Below are 26,235 nucleotides of genomic sequence, written 5' to 3'. Positions count from 1 at the left end.
TCCTCAGATCTCAGCCTCCTGAGTAGCTAGGATTACAGGCGTAAGCCACCAGCACCTGGCTTCCTTAACATTTTTATGACTTTGTTCCTTGAATTTTTTTTTCCCCCAATGGAGCATTTGGTTAAACTTTGTTTTTATTTCTTTATTTTTGTCAGTCCTGGGGCTTGAACTCAGGGCCTGGGTGCTTTTCCCTAAACTTCTTTCTTTGTTCAAGTACCACCCTACCACCTGAGCCATAGTGCCACTTCTGGCTTTTTCTGTGTATATGGTATTGAGGAATCAAACTCAGGGCTTCATGTATGCTAGGCAAGCACTCTACCACTAAGCCACATTCCCAGCCCCGGAGGCATGGCTTCTTGATACATATGTCTACAGAAAACACAGTTTCCAGAGAAGAAGGCCAGCTTTGCTCCAGGAGACTCATAGATTGAACATAGTAAGTGGCTTCAAATATTGGTAGAAAAAAGAATGACAAATATCCAGTATAGGAATGGATAATTGACCTGAGCATAGTATTGCATTCCTGTAATCCCAACTACTTGGGGAGGCAGAAAGTGGGAGGATCACAGTTCAAGGCCAGGCAGCAAAAAGATTAAACAGATCCTATCTTATTATCCATTAGTCACTAACATGATCTTTTAGCATACTGATACACAAAAAAGATCTTAACCTTTCAAATTACAAAATCATCCAATGTCTTACAGAGGTCTTGTCAGTCTCATTTGAAACTTTTAAAATAACAAATGGTAACTTTCATAGAAGAAAGACAAAAAGTATGCAGAATAAACGGAAAGTAACGAAACAGCTTATACAGAAAGGAAACAGGGAAACAAGTTAAACCAGGGATGGTGGCTCACCTCTGTCATCTCCACCCCTCAAGAGACTGAGCGCTAGAGGATCAAGATTCAGAGCCAGCCCAGCCCATGAGACTCTCATCTCCAATTTACCAGCAACAAGCTGGACTAAAGGTGTGGTTGAAAGAGCAGAGCGCAGTCCTGAACAAGCAATCAAGCAAGAGTACAATGCCCTAAATTCAAGATATGGAACTGGAAAAACAAAAACAAACCCAAGAAATAAAGAAAGGAAAGAAGTTAACATGCAGGGAGGCATGGGTACCTGTGTGGAGGGTTTTGCCCAAGTGGTGGTTCTAGAATTGTGATCGACGTAATACGATCTTCCTCTTTCATCTTGTTTTTCTTCCCACCCGGGTGGCAATCCGAATGATGTAGGCAGAAGCTGAAATGTAAAACACCAGAATTACATGTGGAGGAGAAACAAAGTAAGAAGGGCCACATGCTCTCTAAAGTTGAGCCATGTTTCATTTTAGGGGGAACTAAAACTGCCTATAACAGTTAGAAAAGCAGACAAATGGTACATTTTAGTTTAGTACCATGAATGCTACTTTAGGTCACCTTGCAAAGAATACAGAATGAAGTTTTCAGGCTTTCACTTGAGACAAGAATGAGGAGCTAAAACAACAAGAAATTGTGTCTGTGGCGAAACACTAAGTGCTGTGTGACAGATCATGTCCTTTAATCTATACATAAATGTTCTCAAATTTGCTAGTACCAGAGCTTGAACTTGGGCCTCTTGCTGCTGCTCAGCTTTCGTGCTCACAGCTGGTATTCTATCACTTGATCCATGTCTCGAGTCCAGCTTTTTTAGTAAACTGTGGACTTGAACTCAGGACCTGAGTGCTATCCCTGAGCTTTATTTGTTTTTGTCTGTCATGGGGCCTGAACTCTGGGCCTGGGCGCTATCCCCCAGCTCTTCAGCTTAAGGCTAGCGCTCTACCACTTGAGCCACAGTGCCACCTTTTCTGCTTATGTGGTGCTGAGGACTGGAACCCAGGGCCTCATGCAAGCAAGGCAAGCACTCTACCGCTGAGCTAACTTCTTACCTGGGATTAGAGGTGTGAGCCACAGGTGCCTGGTCAGTCCAGCTTTTTGCTGGTTAACTGGAGATAACAATCTCTTGGAGCTGGTCACCAGTGGCTCATGTCTACTATCCTAGCTACTCAAGAGACTGAGATCTGGGCAGAAAAGTCCACGAGACTATCTCCAATAAATCATCTGAAGTGGAGCTGTGGCTCCGTGGTAGAGTGCCATCCTTGAGTGGAAAAGCTCAAGGACAGCACCCAGACCCTGAATTCAAACTCTAGTACCTATACGTGTGGGTGTGAGAGCGTGTGTGCACACACGCATGCACGCACATACACAAATGATAAAAGATGCTAAGTTAAGTTGTATTTTTATGGATGAAAGGGAAGAGGATTATTCAAAACTTACCACAGGAAGTGTAGGCTGTTCCTCGAAAGTATAGGCTTGTAAACTGCCTCTTCTGCTGGAATGATTCTTGTTAAAAAAAAAAAAAGCAAAGAAAAGGAAATAACACTGTTAAGACTGTTTTTAAATGGCAGATGAGGTTGTAGGGGGCCTTAATGGGGGCTGAAAGGTAGCAGGTTAAAGTTGAGGTGACAGACGGGGATCAGCCTGTCAGTACAGCCTGCAACGTCGTCCCCCCTTCTCCCCCAAACTCCAGCGCTACCCAGCCTTGGGCCTCACTGCCCCCTGCTCATCTAGTCCTGAACATCCAGTCCCCAGCTGTCCACATTCTACACATGGGTTTTCCCTCCCAGCCACACCCATTTCTTTCTATTCAGTCTCTCCGAACTAGCTCTCCAATACATTCAACTTTTTTTTTTCCATTTTAGTACAAGTAGGACTTTTTACAAAATTAAAAAAAAAGAAGATTCAAGTTTTCATTGTCATCTTGATGATTAACAGCAGCAAGGTCCGAATCAGTTTCCCCAATGAATTCACATCTCATTTCCTTAGGCACATGCTGTAGGAGGCAGCCAGAGAGCCTTGTGTGACAGATCTTGACCTGGCATACTGTGGTTGACATCCTTCCGGGGGAGGGAGACAGACACTAAATGAAATCAGGACACAACACACAATAGTTCCTGAGCTCTAGGCTCCGCCCTCAACTTCCTGAGTTCCAGGCCCCGCCCATTCCTGATCTCTTTGGCTACTTCCTGATAGCTGGACATTCCAGCCAGATCACTTATTTCCAGGAAATCCTATCTTCTTCCTTTCCTTTTGCCTTTGTGTACCTGCTGTTGCCACACTATCTGAAATCCTGTTTCCGTGATCAGAAATACCTTAGCTTTGTTACTGACATCAACATTTACCATGCACTCACATAAATTAAGTCAAACTATCTACTGTAGGATCGTTTGAAGTAGCTGAGAATTGTAAACAATTGAAAAGTCTGTCTCTATAGGAGACTGGGGCCCAAATATCTGAAGGATGACTTGGACAACGTCAAGACTTTGATGACTACTTTTGATTTGAAAATGAATGCAAAACAGGCTCTGTTGGGAGGACTGGGTATCTGGAGAGTGAGGGTTTCATGGGGAGGGTGAATGCGGGTGAATATGGTAGAAATGCTTTATATGCATGTATGAAAATAGAACAGGGCCTGCTGAAACAAGAAACTTTATTGCCCTCTAGGTGCTGTAGCACCAGGCTATAATCGTACCTCCTTGAGAGATTAGAACATTGTGGCTCCAGGACCTATCAAGCAACAAAGAGTTTGTGAGACCCTAACTCAAACAATGAAGGGGCAGTGGGTGTTGACCTGTTATACCCCCAGCCATGTGGAAGAACTTAGTTAAGAAAACTGAAGCCAGCCGGGTGCTGATGGGTCATGCCTGTAATCCTAGCTACTCAGGAGGCTGAGATCTGAGGATCACAGTTCAAAGCCAGCCTGGGCAGGAAACTCCATGAGACTCTTATCTCCAATAAACCACCAGAAAACCAGAAGTGGCATGTGGCTCAAGCAGTAGAGCCTGAAGCTGAAGAGCTGAGGGACAGCACCAGGCCCCAGAATTCAAACACCATGAGCGAGACACACACACAGAAAAGAAAAAAGAAAACTCTAACCAAGATAAGCCTGAGTATAAAGCTAGAACTTATCTCTAAAATAACCAATAGAACAAGGGCAGGCACAAGTGGTAGAGTGCCTGTTAACAAGCATGGACTTAAGTTCAACCCCTACTACCTCAATAAATGAACAAAATAAATAGACAGATGAATAAGAGTTGTTTCTGAGCTGCTGACAGGATATGCATAATTGTAATCCCTGGTTTGATTTGGGAGGCTGAAGCAGGAGGATCACAAGTTCAAAGTCAGCATGGGTAGAAAAAGTAAAACTTGTCTCCAAAAGAGCAGAGGTTGACCTTTTTTTTTTCTGGTGGTTCTAGAGTTTGAACTCAGGGCCTGGGTCCCTGAGCTTCTTTTGCTCAAGGCTAGTGCTCCACCACTTGAGCCACAGCTCCACATCTAGCTTTTGCGGTAGTCTATTGGAGATAAGAGTCTCACAGATTTTCCTGCCTGGGCTGGCTTTGAACTACAATCCTTAGTTCTCAGCTGCTTGAGTAGCTGGGATTACAGATGCGAGCTACCAGTAGTGCTCAGTAGAAGTTGACTTTTTTTTTAACAATAGTTGGGAATTAATTCAAAAGATACAAAGGATAAATCTGCCCCTCAGATTCTTTTCTCTCTGAACAAGTACCAGTTCCTGTTTATCTTCAAGAAATGTCATATGCATATTTAATCTTTGTCATTTAAATAATATATATACATGGAATATGCAAAAAAATCATTCTGTACAATTCTTTACTGTATTTCATTTGTCAACATCTATTAGAGGTTGATTTCCACAGCACACACTCAAAGCTGCCTCACTATTTTCTTTTTTTTCCCTTTTTGCTTATGTGGTGCTGAGGAATCGAACCCAGGGCCTCAGGCATGCAAGGCAAGCGCTCTACCACTGAGCCACCTTCCCAGCCCTGCCTCACTATTTTCAATGGCTGCTTTGTAGTATGCTATTTAGATGTTATCTGTTATTTATTTATTTTTTGTCGGTCCTGGGGCTTGAACTCTGGGCTTGGGTGCTGTCCCTGCACTCTTCAGTTCAAGACGAGCGCTCTACCGCTTGAGCCACAGCGCCACTTCTGGGTTTTTTTTCTAGTGGTTTATTGGAGATAAGAGTCCCACAGACTTTCCTGCCTGGGCTGGCTTTGAACCGTGATCCTCAGATCTCAGCCTCTTGAGTAGCTAGGATTACAGGTGTGAGCCACCGGCGCCCGGCTATGTTATCTTTTTTTAACAATTTTTCTGTGACAGTATTGGGGCTGGCACTCTACCACTTGAGCCACAGCTCTACTTCCAGCTTTTTGTGCTTGTGTGTGTGTGCGTGTGTTGGTCCGGGGGCTTAAACTCAGGGTCTGGGTGTTGTCTCTAAGCTTTCTTTTGCTCAAAGTTAGCACTCTACCCCTTGAGCCACAGCTCTACTTCTGGCTTTTCTGGTAGCTAAGTAGAGATAAGAGTCTCACAGACTTTCCTGCCTGGGCTGGCTTAGAACCATAATCTTCAGAGCTTCCTAAGTAGTTAGGATGATAGGCATGAGCCGCTAGCACTGCCTAGTATGAATATTTTTGACCAGAGGACATGAATATGCTTGAGACTCCAGGTACCAACTGATCTATCTGCCAAGGACAGATGGAAAACGACCATAATGCAAAGCACATTATCACTGCATGCCACTAAAGACAAGACCTTCATGTAAAATATTCGTTGTCGAGTGGAATACTCATCATATAAAATCCCAAAGCTGTAAGAGAATGGAAAAGCATCTTACTGAGCTGGACATGGGCTGGCTAGTGGCCGAATCACCACACATGGTGAGTCTAGCATTTAATTCTTCTGCAAGGTGAGGATGCATGTCCACGTTACTCGATGTCGGTGGTGATGGGAAAGACTGAACACTGTACATGGCGGCTTCGTCTTCTCTTATCACTTCCCAGGTCTAAAATGAACAGAAGCAACCTGAGTTATGTGTATTTCGGCACTGGGGCTTGAACTCAGGGGCTGGTGCTATCACTTAGCATTTTGCTCAGGGCTAGCGCTTTACCACTCTGAAGTGGTAAAGTGGGGGTTCACTGGAAATAAGAGTCTCATGGACTTTCCTGCCTGGGCTGGCTTTGAACTGTGATCTGCTCAGATCTCAGCCTCTTGAGTAGTTAGGATGACAGGCGTGAGCCACCAGTGGCTTTGAACGGCGATCCTCAGCCTCATCCTCCAGAGTAGCTGGGATTCTAATAGGTGTTAGCTACCAATGCAGGGAAAACTTACATAGTTCTGACTGAGGAAGGCAGCAAATCCCTATCCAGGAGAACCATGAGCAGCTGTACCTCAGAGGCATCCCGGGGATCCATGGCTTCTGCTTCCTCAGAGATCTGCCTCCGAGTGGTGAACGCGCGCTGGGCTTGCAGCTCCATGTCCCCACCCTCAGCCTCTGTTAGGTCATCCCTGTTTTGGAAGGAATCTGAGTCATCAGGTGTACCTTGAGATGGTTAAAACGAGAGTCAAAGACTTTGGGATCATTTAAAAAACGCTTAATAGCTCTTCAATCACCAGTGGTTGCTTTTCTGTGTCATGTACTGTGGACATGTAGACACCTGTGGGATACCTTTTATGAAACCTGTAACACATCTGATATTCTATTTTCTGTTCTATTCAGTTTTGTCAGGACTGGGCCTCATAGTCTCAATTCGACTTTCTTGCTCATGGCTGGGGCTCTACTACCTGTCCAGCTTTTTGCTAGTTATTTGGAGGTAAGGTCTTATATACCTTTCTGCCTGTGACTAGTTGAGAACAAGGATCGTCTGATCTCAGCCTCCTGAGTAGCTAGAATTACAGTCATGAACTGACTGATGCCTGGCCTTCGTTTTCACATCAGTGTTGACACTTAATAATTGTATAATTGCCTTCTGGGGGAACTATATCATATTTGGCTACATGTATACATGTATAATTACCAAATCAAAAATCTAGCATATTAATTATCTCTTTTTTCTTTGTTTTTGTGCCAGTACTGGAGCTTGACACTAGGATCTCATGTTCCTATTTGGCTTTTTTTTTTATTGTCAAATTGATGTACAGAAGGGTTACAGTTACATAGTAAGGTAGTATTATTTGGCTTTTTCATTCAGCGCTGGTTCATTACCACCTGAGCTACAGCTGCACTTCCTGTAATCATATATACACAAACTATCTACCTAAACAAACCACACACATATATAAACTATATGTATATATATTTATTTTCATTTCCTGGAGTTTGTTTTGACAAATATTATTGTACATGATCAAAGGCACATAGGCATTGTGCCTTGGTGTTCCTTTCCTAAGACACGCCCAGACACACACTTTAAAAAATGAAACAGCTGGGCTGGGAAGGTGGCTCAGTGGTAGAGCGCTTGCCTTGCATGCCTGAGGCCCTGGGTTTGATTCCTCAGCACCACATAAGCAAAAAGAAAAAAGCCAGAAGTGGCGCTGTGGCTCAAGTGGTAGAGTGCTAGCCTTGAGCTGAAGAGCTGAGGGACAGCACCCAGGCCCAGAGTTCAGGCCCCACGACTGGACCACCCCCCCAAAAAAAAGAAACAGCTGCGATAGATTTTAGTGTCAGTCCTGGGGCTTGAATTCAGGGCCTGGGTGCTGTCCCTCAGCTTCTTTTTGCTCAAGGCTAGCACTCTACCACTTGAGCCACAGTGCCACTTCTAGCTTTTTCTGTTTTATGTGGCTTCATGCATGCTAGGCAAGCTTTCTACCTCTAAGCCACATTCCTAGCCATTTGACAGTTTACTGGAGATTAAGAGTCTCATGAACTTTCCTGCCCAGGCTGCTTTGAACTGCAATCCTCAGATCTTGGCCTCCTGGGTAGCTGGAATTACAGGCGAGAACTACGGGTGCCGAGCTGAAATAGTACTTTTAAGACCTGGGTCACAAAAGTCTTGGTCTTTTTTTTACAGTTGATGGATCCTTACACTACTATGAATTCATTCATTTCAGACATGACTTCAAAAAAGAAAATGAATGGTCAAAATGTACACAGAGGGCTGGGTGTGGTGGTTCACGCCTGTAATCCCAGCTACTTGGGAGGTAGGGCATCACAACAGGGAGCCCCATCCCGATAAACCAGGTGGGCATGGAGTTCCGTGTCTGTGATACCACCTCTGTGGGAGGCTGAACAAACAAGAGCAAAAAAACAAAAAAAGGAATAGGGGCATGGCTGAAGTGGCAGGTCCTGAGTATTAACCCAGTACCACCAAAAAGAATAGAAAAAAAAATTCTATCAGTGACGTAAAGGCGCTTCAGTGGCACATACTGCGGGGTTGGTCTTTTCCACTGTGTTCTTCGCGATGCATGGTTTACATAGTAGGTCCTTCCAAGGACGTCCTGCCGCTCTTCCCATCCTGGGGGAAGAGGAGAAGGTTCTTGCTGCTGCTGCAAATGGCAGACAGCGTCTGGTTGGTCCAAAACAACCCAGCCAGGCTGCAAAACAGAATAGGAACAATTATCTTTGTTGTTATTGTTGGTTGGTCATGGGGCTTGAATTCTGGGCCTGGGTAGGCAAGCACTCTACCATTTTAAGCCACAGCACCATTTTGAGTTTTCTAGTTGGAGATAAGAGTCTTATGGACTTTTCTGCCCGGGCTGGTTTTGAACCCTGATCCTCAGATCAGATCTTAGCTTTCTGAGTAGCTGGGATTACAGGTGTGAGTCACCAGTGCCCAGCTAGTAGTAACAATTAACTTTATGCTAGATTGAACTCAGGAACTGGTTGCTATTGTTTAGTATTTTTGCTCAAGGCTGGTGTTCTCCCATGTAAATTACACCTCCATACTTCTGGCTTTATGCTGGTTAATTGGAGATAAAGAGTCTCATGGACTTTCCAGCTCAGGCTGGCTTTGAACTGTGATCCTCAGATCTGAGTCTCCCCAGTAGCTAGGATTACAGGTGTGAGCCACTAGTGCTTGATTTTTAGAAATTTCCACACATCCTATGTGAAGGGAAATTTAAGATGAATTCTAGAAGTTTTAGTCCCAGGCAGTAATGAATGGAAAGACAAAAAAGGATCTTAGGAAGATTCAACCTCTCAAAAATGTCAATTTTCTCCAAACTCTATTTTCTTCCTTTCCACTTAGTTTGTCACTGTTACTATGCTTCTCTTTCTTCTTTTTTTCCCTTGACAACATAGGATCTAGCACCCTACAGACTTGCATACACAGTTAAATTTTATTTCCCTGCTTTGAGTTTCAAAAGTGCGTGAACTGGATTTTTTTGTCAGTCATGGGACTTGAACACTGGGCCTGAGCACTGTCCCTCAGCTCTTCAGCTCAAGGCTAGCACTCTACCACTTGAGCCACAGTGCCACTTCCGGCTTTTTCTGCTTATGTGGTGCTGAGAAATGGAACCCAGGGCCTCATGCATACAATGTAAGCACTCTACAACTGAGCCACCTTCCCAGCCCACTCTTCTTTTTTTTTGACAGAATTCTTCCTTATTAAACATGAATTATCTACATTGACCATAAAGTAATTCTTCCCTTTTCCTCTCTCCCTCCCTCTTTCTCTCCCTCTCTTCCTCCCTCTTCATCTGCTCCTTCCCACGCTCTGCATTGAATCCTGGGCTTTGACTAGGCAGGTACTCTACCAATTGAGCCATACCTCTATGCCTATAAAATAATTTTCTAGGAATCAATGACCTTTACTTAAATTACTAGATTGCCTGGCATCAATGGCTCATGCCTGTAATCAGAGCTACTCAACAGGCTGAGATCTGAAGCTAAGGATCACAGTTTGAAGCCAGCCTGGTCAGGAAAGTCTGTGAGACTCTTTTTTTTTTAGTCGGTCATTGGGCCTGAACTCTGGGCCTGGGTGCTGTCCCTCAGCTCTTCACTTGAGCCACAGTGCCACTTCCAGCTTTTTCTGCTTATGTGGTGCTGAGGAATCAAACCCAGGGCCTCATGCATGCAAAGCAAGCACTCTACCACTGAGCCACCTTCCCAGCCCCATGTGAGACTCTTATCTCCAGTAAACTACTCAAAAAAGCTGGAAGTGGTACTGTGGCTCAAGTGGTAGAGAGCTAGCCTTGAGCAAAAAATGCTCAGAGGCAGCGCCCAAACCCTGAGTTCAAGCCCCAGAACCGGCAGAAAAAGCAAAAAATAAAAATATAATAAACAAATTACTAGTCTTAAAGCTAACATCCAATTGTCTAATAGAGTAAGATTGACTTCAGAGCTATAAGAAATGTTATATGCTAGTCTTATAAAACACATCCAACTCTCCCTAAAGTAACAAAGAGTACAAAAATCAAATGTTCAATAATTAATTGTATGTTGCAGTCATACTACCAAGGAAGACAAACTACCTAAGAGTGCACCTCATCTGGAATTACAATTGTTTTCTTCTAACAGTAAAGTTGATACATTTAGTCCCAAACTAGCTGTCAAAGGACTAGACCAAGATTTCTCTAGTCACTAACTATACAGATAAATAAGCACAAATTTGTGCATTTGAATTCCTAGAGTCTTTTGTAAAAACAAAAACAAAAACAAAACACCTACGTGCTTAACACCAGGGCCCCGGTATGTTCTTAATTTTTTAAAGTTACTAACTAAAGGATTTTCTTCCTTTACAGCAAACATCCTGGCTTTCAGACAGAATTCCATTATGCAAGTCACTCTTTGCTACCAACATGCCAGGGAGGGAAACTTTGGTAGTAAATCTCTTCTAAACAAAAAAAGAAAAGAAAAAAATAACAACTTTCAAAATAGCCAGGCACCAGTGGCTTTCCCTTGTAATCCTAGCTACTCAGGAGAATGAGGACTGGAGGATTGTTAGTTTGAAGCCTACTGGGACAGAGAAGTGTGTGAGACTCTTATCTCCAATTAACCAGCCACCTCCCCCCCTCAAAAAAAAAATGCCAGAAGTGGCTTTGTACATAATCTACCTCTACATCCACTCACATGATAGATCTCCATCCAGAATTGCCCTCTCCTTTTATGCTGTCATCTTTGAACTGGGACAAATCCCACTTGCTTCAAAATAAACGTGGGTTTTTATTTGATTACTCGAAATCAATCACCTGAAATCTACTCGTCTCCCTTCTTGTCAGGCCCCTCTTCACCAAAACAGAAAAAGGAATAAGAACTGCATGTCAGAGGGCTGGGAAGGTGGCTTAGTGGTAGAGTGCTGGCCTAGCATGCATGAAGCCCTGGGTTTGATTCCTCAGTACCACATACACAGAAAAAGCTGGAAGTGGTACTGAGGGTTCAAGTCATCGAGTCCTAGCCTTGAAGAAAAAGAAGCTCAGAGACAGTGCCCAGGCCCTGAGTTCAAGCAAGAAAAAAAAGAATTACATGTCATAAAACAATTTCTTATTGGTTGTCTTTTTTTTTTTTTTTTGGTACTGGGGATTGAACCCAGGACATTATACCTGCTAGGCAAGTACTCTGTCATTGAGCTACCTCCCAGCCTAGCTGTTTCTTAAAATGTCCAAGTGACAAATATTCAATAATTGTGTTCTTAAAGAGTATGACACAGATTTAGAAAAGTAGATGAGAAAGTTAATGATTTCATTATAAGAAATGCTTTTGTTCCTAAACATTATTATCTTTTACTCACAAAGATTATAATGTGTATGTGTGTGTGTGTGTGCACATACGTGCTCACACTGGTACAGGGGCTTGAACATGAGTGGCCACTGTGCTGTCCCTTAACTTTTTTACTCAAGCATGATCTTTATCCCTTGAGCCACTATTCCACTGTGGCTTTTTGGTGATTAACTAGACATAAGAGTCTCACAGACTTTCTTGCCTGGGCTGGTTTAAAAACACAGTCCTCAGATCTCAGCCTCCTGAGTAGCTAGGATTACAGGTATGAGCTACCAGCGCCCAGCGGACTTGCTGATCTTTAACATCATTGTTTCTCCAGAAATGCTCTTTTAGAGGAAAATAATTATTAATAAATGCTTGAGTACATTTTGAGTGCATGTTCAGGTAAATAATTTTTATTTCATAAATTAATTTATTAATTCAATAAATATTTCATAGTATTTATTTCATAAATTAATTTTACTGGGTAGTCATTTTCTTCAGAGTACAGTAAAATATCAAATTAGACATTTTCTTTTAGTTTTACCAAACATTTATAACATCTTACCTCTAATTCTTCTGCCTGTTCAGCATTATCTTCTTCTGAGCCACAAGTTTTAGGTAAATAAGTCATTTTTAATCTCAGATAACCTTTCACCCTTGATTTATGACTGTAGAAAAGAAAACAATTATTCACAAAACTTGAATAAAACCAAAAGCATTACAATAAGTGAGTTTACTGAACACCTACTAGTACTGAGGCATTTACCTGAGGTAATTTTAGACAAGATGTTCAGATCTCAGCCTCCTAAATAAGCTACAATTACAGTAAACTATGAGTGAGTGCTCTGCTTAGAAGTCTTTTTTTTTTTTGTTTGGTTGTGGGGCTTGAACTCTGGGCTTGGGCCGCTGTCCCTTTGCTCTTCAGCTCAAGGCTAGTGCTCTATTGCTTGAGCCACAGCGCCACTTCTGGTTTTCTAGTGGTTTATTGGAGTCTCATGGCCTTTCCTACCTGGGCTGGCTTTGAACCATGATCCTCAGATCTCAGCCTCCTGAGTAGCTAGGATTACAGGCGTGAGCCACCAATGCCTGGCAGAAGTCTTTTTTTTTTTTTTTGCTTTATTTGTTTATTTTGTGTCAAGGGTTTTGAACTCAAGGCCTGGATGCTGTCCCTGAGCTCTTTTGCTCAAGGTTAACACTCTACCATTTTGACCAGAGATAAGAGTCTCAAGGTGACTTTTCTGCCTGGGATAGCTTCAAACCTTGATCCTCAGAGCTTAGTCTCCTGAATAGCTAAGATTACAGGCGTGAGCCACCAGTGACTGGCTTTCAGAAATTATTATTATTTTTTGTCGGTTATAGGGCTTGAATTCTTGGGCTGGGCATTGTTCCTGACCTCTTCAGCGCTCTACCACTTGAACCATAGCACCATTTCCTGTTTTCTGATGGTTAATTGGAGATACAGTTTCCTGGACTTTTGGTGCTGGCTTTGAACAGCAATCCTCAGATCTTAGCCTCCTGAATAGCTAGTGCGTGATCCATTGGTGCCCAACAGAAATAATTCTAAATGGAAAAAATATCCTGTAAAATCCTCATAGTACATTTTTGTAATACATTTTCTAGAATAGAAGACAATACAAATACTATTTTCACTGATGTCATGTATCTGTTGGACTTAGACCTTTACGACAGTAAAGATGTTGACTAGATATTAGTTTACTACGTGGTACAGAGATTAAAAGGAATTTTATTGCTGGAGGATTGGCTCAAGTGGTAAGAGCACCAGCCAAAGAAGCACAAGGACCTAAATTAAAGCCTCAGTATTGGGGAGAGAGGAGGAAGGAGTTTATTTACAGCCTGAAATTTAAAACTTTGATACTCTTATAATTCAGCTTAGGAAAAAATAGAATTATCAGTAGGCTATTTGGGTTTTAAATTCCATTCTTTATTCATGCTGCTTGCTCTAATTATCTGAGTATTCTAAAAAAAAATTATAAGCAGAAGTATTAGCAGGGCATTGGTGGCTCATGTCCGCAATCCTAGCTACACAAGAGGCTGTGATCTGAGGATCACAGTTTGAAGCTAGCACGGGAAGGAAAGTCCATAAGACTCTTAGCTCCAATTAACTGCCAAAAAAGCCAGAAATAGAGTGGTAGCTCAAGTGGTAGAGTGATAGCCTTGAGCATAAAAGCTCAAAGACAGCACCCAGGACCTAAGTTCAAGCTCCAAGACTGGCGTATGTGTGTGCATGCGCGCGCGCGCACACACACACACACACACACACACACACACACAAGTCAAAATTAAGACATTTTCCTGAAATTAAATTTGTCTATGTAAAGTTGGATAGAATCATAGAATGACAACATTACTTAGACTATAATATCAAAAACAAATAGAAGATAATGAAGAAGTTCAGTCACCTATTTAGCAAATATCAGGAGGACAAATCTTTTCCACAGGGGCACAATCACTTTTCTGTGCATTCAGAATCCTTGTGCAATGTACAAGTACCAGAAAGAACAATAAAACTTTTAAATGTAATAATATAATATTTAGGAGTAACTCACTAACAAGAGTTTTAATCCTGCTTTTCCAAAGAAGCTATTGTTATGCTTAGTGAAGAGACTAAAAAACAAAAACAAAAACAAAAAATACCTTATTATACTTCGATTTTATATTACTGACCTTCTTGGGTGAAGAACAAAGTCCTTAAATGTATATGGTCTCTCCATTCGTGGATTTTCTGTCTAGAATGAAACAGTAGGTTTTCAAGACATATCTGTAACATTAAAATGTTAGGTACTTTTCAAGAATATTCATGAATTATGACCTAAGGCATCACTGACGTTAAATATGACAAAGGAAAAAACAGCTTTAGTTTGTTAAATGGTCATAATTAGTAATTTCACAGTGCTTTCCCTCTCCTGTACAAGAAGTGAGGCATGCTGGCGGACACTGCTTGCCATCCTAACTACTTAGGAGGCTGAGATGGAGAATTGCAGTTCAAAGCCAGTCTGAGCAGGAAAGTCTGTGAGACTCTTATCTCCAATTAACCATCAGAAAACCAGAAGTGGTGCTGTGATTCAAAGTGGTAGAGCACTAGCCTTGAGCAAAAAGAGTTCAGGGACAGTACCCAGGCCATGAGTTCAAGCCCTATGACAAAAGAAAGAAAGAAAGAAAGAAAAAAAGAAAGAAAGAAAGAAAGGAAAGAAGGAAGGAATGAAGAAAGGAAGGAAGGAAGGAAGGAAGGACGGAAGGACGGAAGGAAGAAAGAAAAAAGAAATAGAGTATATACTTTATAAATCAACTAATTACATTATTAGTATATATAAATATTAAATGAAAAAAGAATACATATAAAGAACAAAATCACTGATCCTATACCAACCGGTAATGGATAAAGAGGAACATCCACTTGACCTAGGAAATCATCTCTTGTCTATAAAAGAAAGAAGAAATGAGATTACTTATACATTTAATTTTATTTGAAGACTTCGATGAGATCTTGCTCTCCTTCACAGAAAATGTCAGGATTTTCTTTGCTGTTTAATCTTATGGATTCAACATCAATGGATTAAATCAGTCAATGGATTGATTGATTAGTGATTAAAGTAATCAATGGGTTAAACATCAATCAATGGATTAAAGTGTCAATGGCAACATCGATGCAAAATAAAAAACATAATGTGACACAACTTCTGATCATGATGAGCAGTAACATAAGCAGATAATGATTATGTACTCAGACAAAATATTTGAAAGCAGAATACAGTGACCAAAACCAAGCAGAAACTGGAGGGAAATAAACCCTTCATAAAAGGAAATACATAGCTATGATTCATCAGTGTGGCTTATCAGAGGAAGGGATTCATACACGTAGCCTGTCACAGGAAGGATTATATTTGTACGTTTTGTCACCTGGCATTACCCCCACTGTCCATATAGAACAAAGCAGTTAGAACATAAGCAGGAATGGTGTGACGCTCTGGTTGGATGAGTTGGTAGACCAAGGTTGGAATTAACAGCATCACTGAAAGTGAAGGAGAAAATCCCAGAAAGGGAAATCACAAGAGCCCTCCAAATTTTAAATAAACTCTATCCAAAACCCTAGCTTATCCCTGAACTGCACATGTGAAAGGTATCAGCTTCAAGGTGGAAAGCATCAAGCAGAGATTTCTTTTTCTTTTTTTGTTTTATTTTGTCGGTAGTGGAGCTTGAACTCTGGGTCTGGGCACTGTCCCTGAGCTCTTCAGCTCAAGACAGGGCTCTACTACTTGAGACACAGCACCACTTCCAATTTTCTGGTGGTTTATCAAAGGTAAGAAGAGTCTCAGACTTTCGTGCCTGGGCTGGCTTTGAACTGTGATCCTCAGATCTCAATCTCCAGAAGTAGCTAGGATTACAGGTGTGAGCCACCAGGGCCCACCTCAAGCAGATTTCAAGAAATGTTCACCAGGGAACTGGGAAGGTGGCTCGGTGGTAGAGTGCTTGCCTTGCATGCATGAGGCCCTGGGTTCGATTCCTCAGCACCACATACACAGAAAAAGCTGGTAGTGGGCACTGTGGCTCAAGTGGTAGAGCGCTAATCTTGAGCTGAAGAGCTGAGGGACAGTGCCCAGGCCCAGAGTGCAGGCCCCACGACTGACCAAAAAAGAAAAAAAAAAGAATAATATTCATGATATTGTAATTATATTATTTGTCCTGAAGTTTGATGGAATTGTAGACACTCCTTTCCTTTTCTTTTCTCTTCCCTCTCTCCCTCTCATTCCTTGATGGCACTGGTGTTTGAACTCAGTGCCTCCAGCAAGCATTCTTCCAGCTGAGGCATGTCTCTAAGCCATATTGTTTTAAGTAGTGTGTTTTAAGAAGTGGCGCTGTGGCTCAAGTGGTAGAGCGCTTGCCTTGGGCTGAAGAGCTGAGGGACAGTGCCCAGGCCTAGAGTTCAAGTCCCATGACTGACAAAAGAAAAGAAAAGAAAAAAAAAGAAATGTTCACCAAAGAATCAGTCAGGTGCTGGTGGCTCAAGCCTGAAAATCCACCTACTCAGGAGGCTGTGATCTTAGGATCATGGTTGTTTTTGTTTTTTTTTTTTGGTCAGTTGTGGGGCCTGAACTCTGTCCCTCAGCTCTTCAGCTCAAGGGTAGTGCTTTACTACTTGAGCCACAGTACCACTTCCAGCTTTTTCTGCTCATGTGGTGCTGAGGAATCGAACCCAGAGCGTTATGCTTGCAAGGCAAGCATTCTACCACTGAGCCACCTTCCCAGCCCCCAGGATCATGGTTTAAAGCCAGCCCAGGCTGGCTTCTCGCTAATTAACCATTCAAAAAACCCCACAAAAAACAAAAAAAAAACAAAAAAACCTGGAAGTGGCATTATGACTCCAAGTGGCAGACTTCTAGCATTGAATAAAAAGCTCAGGGACACTACCTAGGCCTTGAGTTCAAGCCTTATGACCAAAAAAATAGTTCACCAGACAGATTCTGGGGGCTCACGCCTATAATCCTAGCTACTCAGGAGGCTGAGATCTGAGGATCTCAGTTCAAAGCCAGCCTACGCAGTGAGACTCTTATCTCCAATTAAACATCAGAAAACCAAAGCAGCACTGTGGCTCAAGTGGTAAAGCAGTCACCTTGAGCTGAAGAGGTCAGGGACCAAGCCTAGGCTCAGAGTTCAAGCCCCACAACTGACCAAAAAAAAAAAAAGTTCACCAAAGGAAAGACAGAATTTGGAGTCCAGCTAAGTTAACTTGCTCGAGTAAAAAATTGATTCTTCTTCAGAGAAAGAACAAAATTTATTATCTTCATTATATACTACATATACTGCCCAGCACATAGTAAAAGATTACTAGACATGAAATGGAATCGAATATGCACCAGCATCAATAGGAACCTGGCACAAGATGACCCAAAGCCTGAAATAAACAGGGAAATTAGAGTGGCTGTTACAAAGATGTTCAAGAACTTAAAAGGAAAATAAGGTCATAATGAATGACCAGATAGGAGAAATCTCATCAATGAAATGAAACTATAAAAATGAGTCAAATGTAAACTTTAGCACAAAAAAGTACCATATATGAAATTTTAAAAAACTCAGTTAAGGCTTGGCATATGACTGAAGATGACTGGAAAAAAGTTCTAAGAACTTGAAGCAAGATCAACAGAACTTATCCAAACCAAAAAGTAAAGAGGATTTGTGGGATGTTCAAGCAGTCTAACATATGTGTAACTAGAATCCCAGAAAAGAAGTGGTAGGAAGAAATACGCAGAAACATAGTTGGGGGGAAGAAGGGGAACAACAAAGCAGGCAGATTTTCCACATTTGGAAAAACACAAGTCTAGGCATTCAATGAACTTAATGAATTAGAGCAGGAAAAATATAAAGAAACATATGTGGGCACATCATTATTAAATGCTAAAGGAAAAAAAAATGCTAAAGGAGAATGGGGAAAAAAAGCAGTCAGGTAAAAACATACAGGGGAACAATAATACAAATAAGGCCTGATTACATGTCACAAACAATGGAAGTCAGAAAAACCAGAACAGTGTCTACTACAAAGGCGAACAAAAGTAAGGCTGGGAAGGTGGCTCAGTGGTAGAGCGCTTGCCTTGCATGCATGAGGCCCTGGTTCCATTCCTCAGCACTGCATAAACAGAAAAAGCTGGAAGTAGCACTGTGTGGCTCAAGGGATAGAGCATTACCCTTGAGCTGAAGAGCAGAGGGACAGCGCCCAGGCCCAGAGTTGAAGCCCCAGACCAACCAAAAAAAAAAAGGCGAACAAAAATATCGTGAGTTGTTCACACCTGTAATCCTAGTTACTCATGAGACTGAGATGTGAGGATTGTAGTTTGAAGCAGCCTAGGCAGAAAAGTCCGTAAGATTCTTATCTCCAATTAACTACCAAAAAAGAGCTAAAGTGGAGTTGTGGCTCAGGTGGTAGAACACTAGCCTTGAGCACAAAAGCTCAGGGATAGCACCCAGGCCCTGGAGTTAAAGCCCCAAGACCAACAAAAATAAATACATGAATGTAATGACACTCACAAAATACAGGTGGAGCAAATAAATCCCTTTTTTTAGACCCTTATGTTTTGCATGAAATGGTATGACTTAGGTAAATTAAGCAATAATTGATTGCAGAACTAAAAAACCAATGGAAGAATTTCAATGCAGCATTACAAATACTTGATTAACCTAAAATAATGCAGGAAGAAGGAAACAAAACCCAGATGAGACAAACAGAAAAAATAGCCCAATGGGAGAACTAAATCTGACCATATAAATATGACAAACAATATTCCTTTTTGTTGATTATGTGAGTTGGTGCTAGGATTTGAACTCAGGGCCTGGGCACTGTCCCTTAACTTTCTTGGCTCAAGCCTAGCACTCTACCACTTGAGCCACACCCCCACATGCAGCATTTTTGCTGGTTAATTGTAGATATGAATCTACAATTCTGGGAAGGTGGCTCAGTGGTAGAGTGCTTGCCTTGTATGCATGAGGCCCTGGGTTTGACTCCTCAGCACCACATAAGCAGAAAAAGCCGGAAGTGGTGCTGTGGCTCAAGTGGTACAGTGCTAGCCTTGAGCTGAAGAACTGAAGGACAGTGCCCAGGCCCAGAGTTCAGTCCCACAACTGACCCCCCCCAAAAAAAAAAGAATCTCACAGACTTTTCTGCCTGGTCTGGCATCGAACTGTTATCTTCAGATTTCAGCCTCCTGAGTAGCTAGGATGACAGGTACTGTAAACCACCAGGGCCTGACCTCAATGGTTGTCGAAACCACCAAACTATATAACTAAAATCCCGCCCAGTGAGAATTTCCTTGTCTCAAGTACTTCTGGAATGGTAAAATACATTCTAAACAGATCTGATAACACAGTATCTTCCTTCTTTAAGGCCAATGATCTGAACTCAGCTCATTGACTTCCACATCCAATCAAATGACCCCAAAGAACTCTATTTTCCAGACTCAGTGACAGTATGCATGGTCTGGGAAGGAACTGGGAGGTCCCCTGGAAAGTCTGGGGTATGTGGTTGGTAGAAATAGAGGACAATTAAAGGTTCTTTTTCCATTTACAAAGGAAAAAAAAGTCAGAGCTTGAAACTCATTCCTGGGAGGCCAGTCAGTCTGTGATGTTCATTAATGTTTCCTTAGCCAACCAATTGTTCCAAATTCTGAATGCCAAGCATTTCTTTGCAACAGTTATTTCCTATGTTTGAACAGCAAACCGCTTTCTTCAGAAAAGGGCATTTGCATTCAGTAAAAATACAAGTTATTTAAGAAGGTCGGCCTGAAAAATCTGAGAAAGGATTGAGACTGAGACTGCCAGGTCATTTAAAAACAAAACAGTTGGGCTGGGAAGGTGGCTCAGTGGTAGAGTGCTTGCCTTGCATGCCTGAGGCCCTGGGTTCGATTCCTCAGTACCACATAAGCAAAAAGAAAAAAAGCCAGAAGTGGCGCTGTGGCTCAAGTGGTAGAGCACTAGCCTTGAGCTGAAGAGCTGAAGGACAGCACCCAGGCCCAGAGTTCAGGCCCACGACAGGACCCAAAAAACAAAACAAAACAGTATGTCTGTGGTGAATGTGGTTAGGTTAGCAAATAAAAAAAAATTTTTTTTTGGTCAGACGTGGGGCTTGAACTCTGGGCCTGAGCCCTATCCCTCAACTCTTCAGCTCAAGGTGAGTGCTCTACCACTTGAGCCACAGCACCACTTCTGGTTTTCTAGTGGTTAATTGGAGATAAGAGTCTCACAGACTTTCCTGCCCTGGCTGGCTTTGAACCACAATCCTCAGATCTCAGCCTCCTGAATACGAGTAGCTAGGATTACAGGTGTGAGCCACCAGCCCCTGGCAAATTCATTTTTTTTAACGTCAAGTAGAACAATAAGTGCTCTGAATTTAGGAAGAAAAACTGTCATTAACTTTGGTAAGAATGCTACCTGAAATATAGAGAAAATAAAGGACTCTTTAGAGAAATAACATGTAGCTTTAAAAATAGGCACATGTGTTTCTGAGGTCAAATTTAAATTAATTCCCAGTATACAGACAATCACATCTTTGAGTTCGGGTGTCAGGTATTCAAAACCTGCCTGAAGTAGACATTGCACGATTATTACCTATTGTCCTACCCAATTTTTTTGTGAGCAATAATTATCTTCTCACCTCCAATCATAGGCTCTACAAATCCAGGAATAAGTTTCTCCACTTATGGTAGGCGCATATTCTATTTCAGATAAATACTTGCTAAATTAATTTGCTTTGAAGATGACTTGAGTTTCCATTAAGGGCTGTGACTCTTTAAGAGGATTCAGCCTTGGTACAAAAGTAAAGGTCATTCATCGCTAAAACAGTTACTTGAAACTCCAGGAAACCTGTCTGGAAATCCTAGCTCTGACATCCAGTTTGAAAGGAAGTTCTTTTTTTATGAACCCATGACAAAATTGAAAGCAAATCGAATGACTTTCTGCTTAAATATCACTAAGACGTTCTTTGTCCATTGGATTGTCTTTTTGAGAAAACCTGATGTGAGCTGCTCCCCAGATATGTAGGTTCTCCGGTACCAGTTCGAATATGTAGGCTATGAATCAGACTCCACTGTGGAAACGAATCGTTGAGTCACGATCAGAATATTCCACTGGCATCCACCCCAGGGAGAAGGTATTCATTTAAGAGTGCCATTCTTCCATGCACACGACGAAGGAGCACCAGTCATCACTTAAATAGCCTAGTTTGGTTATCTGCACAAGGCTCTCTGCTCAGCCTTGCCTCTCAGGATCTTGCAAGCCTCTCTGCCTCCACTCCACAGGAGCCCTGGCTTTGCTGATTATTATTTTTTTTTCCAGTTCTGGGGCTTGAACTCTGGGCCTGGTCATTGTCCCTGAGCTGCTTTAGCACTCTGCCCCTTGAGCCACAGCTCTACTTCTGGCCTTTTCTGTTTCTGTCATCCTGAGGAATTGAACCCAGGGCTTCAGGCATGCTAGGCAAGCCCTCTATACCACTAAGCCACATTTCTAGCCTGCTGATGAATTTAATAAATATTTATTGATCATCACTGTTCTCCATCCTGAGGATATGTGGAACAAGACGAGAAGAAACATCGCTGATTAAGAGGTTTGTGTTCTAGTCAGTGGTAGTTCAGAAAAAAAGCAACAACTACTTATTTAATCTCCTCGCCTTTTCTGATCAATTAAAAAAAATAACATTTTCCCTGCCTGCTTGCTTTTCTACTTTTATATTCCATCTTTAACTTTTTATTTTTGGTAGTAGGGCTTGAACACCAGGCCTTAGGCTTTGAGTTGGTTTTCTTTGCTCATAGATGGTATGTTACCACTTGAGTCATGCTTCCAGCCTGGCTTTTTGGTGGTTAACTAGAGAAGATGTCTCACAGACTTTTCTGCCTTGGCTGGCTCTGAACATTTAGATCTCTCCTGAGTAGCTATGACAGGTGTAAGCCACTGGCACTGGGTTCAAATGCTATTTTAATAAATCATTCTTTAATGAGGATCCTTCTTAAATTGTTAGAATACAGCCTATAAACAAAAAACTTAACAGAAAAAGTAAAGAAGAAAACCAAAAGGGCATCAATCATGGATCATTTTAACTCTATTATAAGATGCTCTACTCATCTTTTGTGAGGGGAGGGACAAAGAATAAAAAAATCTGTCCTTAATTATCAACTAAATCTGAACATAGGAGATATTACCCATGGTTCAATCAATAGCCTACTGAAAATTTATTTTTGTGTAGTGATGTGTGTGTGTGTGTGTGTATACGTAAGTGTGTGTATATATATATATATATATATATATATATATAATTATCTTGAAGTAGTTGTACAAAAGGGTTTTAATTCAACAGATCAGTTTATGAGGACAATGTATCTGATCAATGTTACCCTTGCATTCTTCTCCCCCATCTTTCCCAACCCCACAGTATATTTTTCTATTACGAGAAGTCAAAATGTAACATAGTGCTATGGTTCTGCAATACTTCTCTTTTTTTATATTTTTCTTATTATTATATCTTAAGTGGTTGTACAAAGAAGTTCCCATTCTACAAAACAGTATATGAGTACAAAGGGTCTGACAACAACCCATCCCTCCTAACCCATCTCTTCTCTCTCTTTTATTAAATTGAGATTAGGTGATTACATAAATTTCACATATTTCACAGTATTGTGGGATAGTGACACTTAGTTAAAGTCACAAACACATTGTACCCTTCACAAGGCAAATTGTCATGCTCATGATCTGCAATATTTCTATATCCAGAGAAGGCATAGTCTTTCCTTCCTTCCCCTGACCTCTCAGAGTCTATCTGGAACTACCTAGGATTTGCTTGTTTATGGTGTTCTTTGTTGTAACTGGCTCATGAGTTGAGCTCCAAGATACAAAGACACTGGATTTCCACACGCCCTATGTCAGCAGTTTGATTAAATCTTTGCAAAAAAGTTCATGCCTGTAATCCTAACTACTCAGAAGGCTGAGATCTGAGGGCAGAATGTTGAAGCCAGACCAGGCAGGAAAATTCATGGGACACTTACCTTCAACAAACCACCAAAAAAAACCCCAAAACAAGCCTTGAGTGAAAAAGCTAAGTGACAGCACCTAAGCCATGAAATCAAGCCCCAGTATCAGCACAAAGAAAAAAAAAAGTAACAGAGACAGAGTTACCTCATCCCCAAGTAGTTTCTAGGACGAGGCCTTGAATCGCTGCCTTGCTGTTCTACATAGCTGTATTTCGTTTTGTTTTGTGTTTGGTGGCTGGGAGGGGATGGCGAAAGTCACAGCAACGCGGTCCCTAAGGAGTTGTGACTATTCATAGATAGTGTCAGGTTTCCAATTTTCTGTTTCCTTCGTTTGATTTAACTGGATTCCCATTTCACTTTTCACTGCTCGAGATCTACTTATTCTAATAGTTCCAAGAGGGAAGAACAAGAGAGCCACAACTTCTCCCTCTTCTGGAAAAAAAAAAAAAGACACTTATACACCCTTGTGGAGAAAGAATGTGGCTTCTATCTCTAATGGCCACGAAGTCCGTGTCTGCTATGTGGTAATGTTGAAATGGCACCTTGCTCACGATGTCTCAAAAACATGATGTTTAGCAACCCATGTAGGACCTCCGGGAAGCTGCTCCTGACTCCTTACCTATTTCATTGGCTTTCTACCCTGGTAATTTCTGACCCAACTCTTGCTAAAGTCCTGAAGGATGTCCTAACTGCTCTAATGGATGTTCAAAGCCAGTGGGAAGGCACACTGTCCTCTGTCACTTGAGGATTCTAAGCTACCATGCTTGCCTAGTCTGTCTACTGACCCCCTTTGTTTTTATGATGTCAGTCCTGGGGCTTGAACTCAGGGCCTAGACGATATCTCCCCCACCCCTGCTTTTTTTTTTTTTTTTTAACTCAAGGCTAGTGCTCCATCATTTGAACCACAGCTCTACTTCAGGCTTTTGGTTGGTTTATTGAAAGTAAAAGTCTCATGGACTTTCCTGCCCGGGCTGCCTTTGAACCAAGATCCTCAGATCTCAGCCTCCTGAGGAGCTAGGATTACAAGCGTGAGCCACCAGCACCCAGATACCTGAGGCTTTTGACTGCACATCTGTCACTTTAGCTTTGCAGCAATCATGTATGTCCCGGGCTGGCTCCATTCCTCCAGTTGCCCCATTGAGAGCCATACCACCACCCCAACATCACCACACACACAACTCCCTCCTCCCTTTCCCCTCCTAATCTGGTCCCTCTTTAGTTCCCTGCCTCCGTTCACAATGCTGCCATTCACCAAGGCATCCAAGCTAGGAAAAGGCCGATGCATTTATAACCATGGCGTCACAAAAACTTACTCTCTACAAGTATAAAAAAGAATAAAGATTTTCTGCCGGGTGCTGGTGGCTCATGCCTGTAATACTAGCTACTCAGGAGGATCATGGTTTGAAGCCAGCCCAAGCAGGAAAGTCTGTGAGACTCTTATTTCCAGTTTACCAGCAATAACAGCTCAGTGACAGCACCCAGGCCCTGAGTTCAAGCCTGAGCACAGACAGAGACAGAGAGACAAACAGAGAGACAGAGAGAAACTTGCCTATTGCCTAAGTCCCAACTATTAGCTGGAGACAAGTTACTTCTTCAGCATAAGGGACTCCCCAACTCTCTTCTAGTGTACCAACTCCTTACTGCATCCCTAGCTAACCTGCACCTGAGTCACTCAGTGTGTGGCTCGGAGAGGGGTGCTTCTGGCATCGGGTGGGTGGAGGCCAGCCCTGTGCTCAGCATCCTAGAGGATACTGGGCTGCATTAGGAGAATGAAGTATCCGGGTCCCTGGCATAAATAGCGCTGGAGGGAAGTCCCTGCTCTGGAATTTCAATGTTTCTGCCTGGCAAACTCCAATCCACCCATCAAGATCCAGCTGGCCAGTCACCTGCCCGGTGATGCTTTCCTTGGCTAAAACAGGTCCCTTCCTCCAGAAAAATATCATCCAATATTTCTTTCTGAAGCATACTGCTGTTCTAGCACACCACATGCTAATTAGCATGAAGACAATCCTTCTGTTTACTGGTGTGTCCCCATTACTAGGAAGGGAGGGCCCCCAAAATAGGTGATCTTTACTTGGTCTATTTGATTATTTTATGTGCCAGCCTGGAGGCTTGAACTTATGGCCTAGGCATTGTTCCTTAGCTTTTTAGTTTTTTTGGCTCAAGGCTAATGATCTACCACTTGTGCTCTACTTCTGGCTTTTTAGTAGTTAATTGGAGATAAGAGTCTCATGAACTGTCCTGCCTGGGTTGGTTTTGAATCATGATTCTCAGATCTCAGCCTCTTGAGTAGCTAGGGTTGCAGGCATGAGCTACCACGGCTTGGGCTAGTTAATTGGAGATAAGAATCTCAGAGACGGGGCTGGCTTCAGACCTCGATCTTTAGATCTCAGCTTCCCGAGTAGCTAGGATTACAGGCATGAGCCACTAGTGCCCAAATTTTAAATTTTTTTTATTCTTAGTGGTTGGCATTTAAATCTATGCTTGATGAATGAATTAATGAAGATCTGTCTGTAGAGAATACAAAGTACTTCCAAGCAAACATCCCAGCTCCCTGTAGTGAATATTGTAATTCTCAAGTTTGAAGAAATATACATTCATATATATGTATTTGTATTATATAGAAATATTTAATAACCAAACCATATAACCAATATATATATTTATATATAATCACATTTCCAAACCTGGTGATTTACATTGTTGCATCATTATGAATAACATTGCTTTTTCTAGGAAAGACTGAGTACGTGTGGCTCACATAAACCAATTATCTCAAGCAATCTGGCTTGATGACATAAAGTCCTTATAAGATCAGGAGTGCAAAAATAATAGGACACTAAAATAGGTATATATTTAAGACATTTACCTTGAAAAAATAACCAAATAAATGGCTGAAATGTGTAATGCGAGGTAAGCATTTTTCAAAAGTTCTTCTGTATTATACCTAAAGGTCTTTCCTATTCAGGAATAAGTAATAGATAATAAGCAAAAGAGAAAACATACAAAAACTATTTAAAAACACACATGTAAGTAAATGATAGAAGAAGCGTAAGCTTGGTAAATGTCTTAAGGCCTTGAATGACACAGTCATAATATCTAACAGAGAACCTAGACCTTCACTAAACAACAGATAGGGAAAAGATACTTAGAGTAGGCTAAGTACTAGAAAGATTTGAGAACTCTCAATAGGAACAATCCTTAA

General features: G+C 41.8%; 1 protein-coding gene across 1 annotated transcript in view; it reads right to left on the bottom strand.

Moving 5' to 3' along the window:
- Positions 1 to 26,235, bottom strand: part of Nedd4 (neural precursor cell expressed, developmentally down-regulated 4, E3 ubiquitin protein ligase) — a 61,205-nt gene that overhangs the window by 14,150 nt on the left and 20,820 nt on the right. The window contains exons 6-13 of the mRNA XM_013010034.1: positions 14,897 to 14,947; positions 14,194 to 14,255; positions 12,074 to 12,176; positions 8,236 to 8,402; positions 6,260 to 6,377; positions 5,707 to 5,874; positions 2,289 to 2,354; positions 1,117 to 1,236 (exon numbers count right to left, since the gene is read on the bottom strand). Of these exons, the coding sequence (XP_012865488.1) occupies positions 1,117 to 1,236; positions 2,289 to 2,354; positions 5,707 to 5,874; positions 6,260 to 6,377; positions 8,236 to 8,402; positions 12,074 to 12,176; positions 14,194 to 14,255; positions 14,897 to 14,947 (855 nt within the window). The remainder of the gene's footprint in view (positions 1 to 1,116; positions 1,237 to 2,288; positions 2,355 to 5,706; positions 5,875 to 6,259; positions 6,378 to 8,235; positions 8,403 to 12,073; positions 12,177 to 14,193; positions 14,256 to 14,896; positions 14,948 to 26,235) is intronic.

Source organism: Dipodomys ordii, unplaced genomic scaffold (assembly GCF_000151885.1).
Source record: "Dipodomys ordii isolate 6190 unplaced genomic scaffold, Dord_2.0 Scaffold11, whole genome shotgun sequence".
In the NCBI taxonomy this organism is placed as follows: domain Eukaryota; kingdom Metazoa; phylum Chordata; class Mammalia; order Rodentia; family Heteromyidae; genus Dipodomys; species Dipodomys ordii.
Note: the sequence above shows the minus strand (reverse complement) of the source record. Positions and strands in the feature narration are given on the sequence as shown.